The sequence below is a fragment of the Musa acuminata genome, chromosome BXJ3-11, assembly GCF_036884655.1.
Source record: "Musa acuminata AAA Group cultivar baxijiao chromosome BXJ3-11, Cavendish_Baxijiao_AAA, whole genome shotgun sequence".
NCBI lineage: Eukaryota > Viridiplantae > Streptophyta > Magnoliopsida > Zingiberales > Musaceae > Musa > Musa acuminata.
In genome coordinates this window covers 22218568-22223279 of record NC_088359.1, presented here as the reverse complement: position 1 = coordinate 22223279, position 4712 = coordinate 22218568, and the positions used below count along the sequence as shown (strand labels likewise).

Below are 4712 nucleotides of genomic sequence, written 5' to 3'. Positions count from 1 at the left end.
TTAAATATGAGCTTCTATGAAAAATTATTGATTAAAGATAGGATGATCAAAGACCATTACATGGTTATATGTATCGTTTGAACCTACAATTTCATTATACTCTTAGTTTCAAGCATGATACTGAAGCCAAGAGATGATTTCACAATGATTTCTTAATCAAAATTCATCCTGTTTTTGTCTCAAATTATTGGGATAAAAAGTAATTTATATGGATTCTAATTGAAAATAATAAATATTAAAAAAATTATAAAAAAAATCGGAAGGGTGTAAATGCTATCTTAGGATGAAATCTCATCCGAGATTGATCAAGGTTCTCACCAGATATTTAATCGATATTATCTCTTCTATACATATGATCACTGAGTAACTTGACTAGTATCCTTTAGTGAACACAAAATAAAATAATAAAGATATATTAAAAATTAAAATAAAAAAATATTGATATTTGAATTAATAAATTATAATATATTCATATTGAAAAGAGTCTCTTATTTATTATTTTATTTATCAAACCTAAAAATATCCTAAAGATCCGATCAATATATTCCAACGCTATGCTCCTCAGGGGCCTGTCTTGTCGTCATCTCCGCCGTCGGTCGCACCCCCGCCGCCACCGTTGTTCACATCCGCCTCGGCGGTGTGCCGGCGATCGTGACACACAGATACGTAAGATTTGAAGGCTTGTAGCGGTGACTATAAACCAACCCAACCCAACGCATCCCAATCAAATTGTGCTTATTATATGGCAAGATAAAAGTTTGGGCCTCTAATTAATTGGGAGGAAGAATTCAGCCCATGGCCAATCACGTGCTTGATGTTACAAATGACCCAATTTGGGGGATCAAGTCACGTGATCCGACCTCTTTCTCCTGTGCTCTCTCTCTCTCTCTCTCTCTCTCTCTCTCTCATCTCTCATCTCTGCCCCTTTCGCAGTCTCGCATTTCTCGCCATGGCTTTCTTCCCTCAGCAGCCCAACCTCCATCAACCCCATCACCAGCAGCAGCAGCAGCAATCCATTCCCCTCAGGTGTTAATCCCAACTCGTCCTTTAGATTCTTTGTTTCCTCAAATCTGACATGAAAATAATCGATTTCTAAATCCCTTCGAGAAAAAGCAGGAATTTTGTGCCGATCGATGGCCATCTCTCCGCCCCGGTTTCGTTCTTCAACGCCGCAGGCTTCCCGGACCCATCTCACCTTTCCCGTAGTCTTCTCTCTCTCTCACTCGTTTCTAGGGTTTCCGACTTTCCCCATTTGCATTACTTCTTGCCACCTAATCTCGCTTGTTTGTGTTTGATTCTGTAGTAACTAATGTCACGGGGGTCTCACCGAGCGCCGTTTTGGGGGCGGACGGATGGGAGCCGAGGACGAAGCGGGTCAAGGAGCAGGACTTCCTAGAGAACTCGCAGATATCGTCCATCGACTTTCTGCAGACGGGGACGGTGTCCACCGGGCTGGGACTGTCGTTGGATGATCGGAGGGTGGCGGCTTCCTCTGGGGAGTCACCGCTGGTGCTCCTCCCGATGGTCGATGCGGATATTGATCGCGAGCTGCAGAGGATGGTGACCGAAATGGACAGCTTCATCAAGATTGAAGTAATGTGTCTACTGTCTCCATCTTTCACTATGTTTGATACTGTCACCTTCTGTTACTTATCTTGTGCCGAGTCCTGGAAAATTATTGTTTGAAATGTGTCTATCCAGTGATATACCACATTTTCTCTTCCAATTAATAATTGATTCCTTGTTTTGCATTACACTGACTTACTGGGAGATGTCAAGATAAAATGTGAACTGTTCATCATTAGATTATGCATTCGATGAAGCCTTTACCAGTGACGAGTAACTTTCTCGCGGGGACAGGATGTCCAGCTTTTGTCGATTGGAAGAAAATAGTTTACTATTGTGTTTGCAATTGATTACATGAACTGCTTTTGTTTTGGATTAACGAGTTATTTTTTCTTGGATTGGCATTCAAGTAATGCTACTCCCATAGTTGTAACTTCTCTCTCTATCCTGATTGATGTCTGCTTCCTCCCATTTTAAGCTAGCTGTGAAATTACATTTAATGGCTATACCATTCATGTGGACCTATGAAATATCAGGAGTCCTGCCGAGCATTAAGTCAACTGCTTGTATATTGAGAAACCTTTTATCTTCTGATTAAACTGACAAGAGGTCAAATTTTTGTTTTGTGAATCGATCAATCTGTTTTCTTCCCTTTAATCCTCATTTTTTTTTGAACTTCACATATGATCATGCTGTCTTTTTGATGGATTTGTTAACTGCTGGTGTTCCTGTATCATACTTCTATTTATGCTAGTGTCAAAGTTTGCATGACTGTTTTGATGTTGATTCAATTTTGAAACCCATTGATTGCTCCGAGTTAACAGTAGTATTCATCGTTGGTGAACTTGCTTGAGGTTGTGCTAGATTTGGTCCGTAAGTCTTATGAAGGAGGATAGGCTGTTTATTGTATTCATCAAAATATCTACTTATTCCTACTGATCAAATAGTAGTAGTTGCTCTCAGAAAGGATTAAGATAAAACCAATTTCCTTTGTATGTAGAAGCAAAAGGAGCTAATTGTTTCACATGATAAATTTTTGCATTTAAACATCCATATCAGCATAGATTTTTTCTACTAGCATTGGATACTAATTGTCTTTTCCTTTAGTCCTTTGAGTGTCTTTTAATGTTTATTATCCTTCCATGGATTTTCCTTTTGGGTACTTATGCATACTGATTTGAATTATTGGAAAACATGTGCTAACAAGAACTGCTCATATATTTCTAGGGTGAACGCCTAAGGCAGTCAATATTGGAGAAATTTCAAGCAAAACAGTTCCAAACACTTGCGTTTGTTGAGGAGAAGATTCTTAGAAAGATAAGGGAGAAAGATTCAGAAGTGGAGAACATCAATAAGAAAAATATGGAACTCGAGGAACAGATGAAACAGTTGGTGATGGAAGTCGGGGCCTGGCAGCAACGAGCAAAGTACAATGAGAACATGGTTAATTCACTCAAGTATAATCTTGAACAACTTCATGCTCAGAACAGGGACAACAGAGAGGGTTGTGGCGATAGTGAGGTCGATGACGCGGCCTCTTGCTGCAACGGAAACTTCAGTTTGCAACTCATGTTGAAGGAAAACAAGGATTCAAAGGAGATGGCTTGTAGGGTCTGCGGAGTGAACGAGGTTTGCATGCTTCTATTGCCTTGCCGACATCTCTGTTTGTGCAAGGAGTGTGAGAGCAAGCTCAGTTTCTGCCCTTTGTGCCAGTCCTCAAAGTTCATTGGCATGGAGATCTATTTATAGTGAATCTGTGTTGTGTTGCTTGGATGTGTCCTCCATTTCTGTCCTCATCATGGCCTAGTTGCTTTGTATATCTTTGAGACCATCGACATTAAGGGACATTACGTATGGAAGTTCTGCACTTGAAGGTGGACTTCTGCTTGGTGTTGTATCGTTCCACTTACCATGAACTTATGGTACTCTTTATGTGCTTGAGATTCTATAGCATCGTGATATTAATTTTAACTCAATCTTTTATTGGCAAAATTTATTGCAGTGTTGGCTTCTATTTTGGTGAGCTTCTTGGTAGTGGACGGATCATTAAAGGATGAAATTTTTGGGCGGCTTAAATTTGCATGCTCATGATCTTGATTCAGATTGATGATTTTTGTAAGTACGCGCCATGGCATGGTATCAAGAATAAGATAGATTAAATTTACATATTCAGTTTGTATCGATGTACTAACATAAGATCACTTCCTGCTCGGAAGTCGGTCTTGCCGAAGACAATGCGGAGCATCAGGCGGGTCTAAAATTGTTTGTCATGCACAAGCAACACAAAAGGAATTAGATTTTATTAGGTACAAAAGAGGCGCAAGCAACACAAATTTATTAGATTTTATTATATACAAAAGGTTTTCATAAACGAAAGGCAGCTGCAAGTCTATATTTATGTATCACTTTTGTTGGAAAAAGTAGATTTACTAAAGACAACACGTAGTCCTAAATCCAAACTTCATCCCATCGGATGCCAACCAAAGGGTTCGACGGTGCTGAGATATTTATCCTGCGCCAAAAATTAATCCATGACACATTTAAAACTATTTTCCCCTCTGTATAACGTCAATCAACGTATATCGTTTACAAATTTTATAAAATAGAAACACAAAAGAAAAATACTATCATCCAAGAAAAATGCGTTTGTAATGGTTATGACACTCTCTAAGGTTATGAACTCCCTCACAAAATTGGTTATGCAAAAACAATTGAAAACACCAATAATAACAAAAAGGTTCGAACATGTCTCGACAACAACATTCCATGATAAAATCGTATATCAATTTATATTATGGTGTCAATGAAGGAAAGAAAAAAAAGAGAAATAAGGATTTTATATAATAAACTTGAACCAAACTTAAATAGTTAGAATTGAAAATTTTCATAACCTAATTTTCTATCGGAATTAATATTTGACCATGCTAAGACTTTATCGATTGGGCTCGTAATTCCACATCACGATTTAATTAATTTTTCGTGTTAATAAATCTAATTTTATAAACTAAAAAATTAATTTTAAAATTAATTTTTCTAATATTTCATAAAGCTTTTCAAAGTTGATTTTCGTTCATATACTAAGATATAATACATGCGCATTGGTATATACATACATATCTACCATAAATCGATATACATACCCGAGC

The 4712-nt window shown here is 37.9% G+C and overlaps 1 protein-coding gene across 1 annotated transcript; it reads left to right on the top strand.

Moving 5' to 3' along the window:
* Positions 1-855: 855 nt before the first annotated feature.
* On the top strand, positions 856-3542 carry LOC103971352 (probable BOI-related E3 ubiquitin-protein ligase 3). The gene is made up of 4 exons (XM_009385349.3): positions 856-1026; positions 1117-1202; positions 1304-1593; positions 2794-3542. The coding sequence occupies exons 1-4, from the start codon at positions 950-952 to the stop codon at positions 3313-3315; spliced, it is 975 nt and encodes a 324-aa protein (XP_009383624.1). The 5' UTR covers positions 856-949; the 3' UTR covers positions 3316-3542.
* Positions 3543-4712: the final 1170 nt, after the last annotated feature.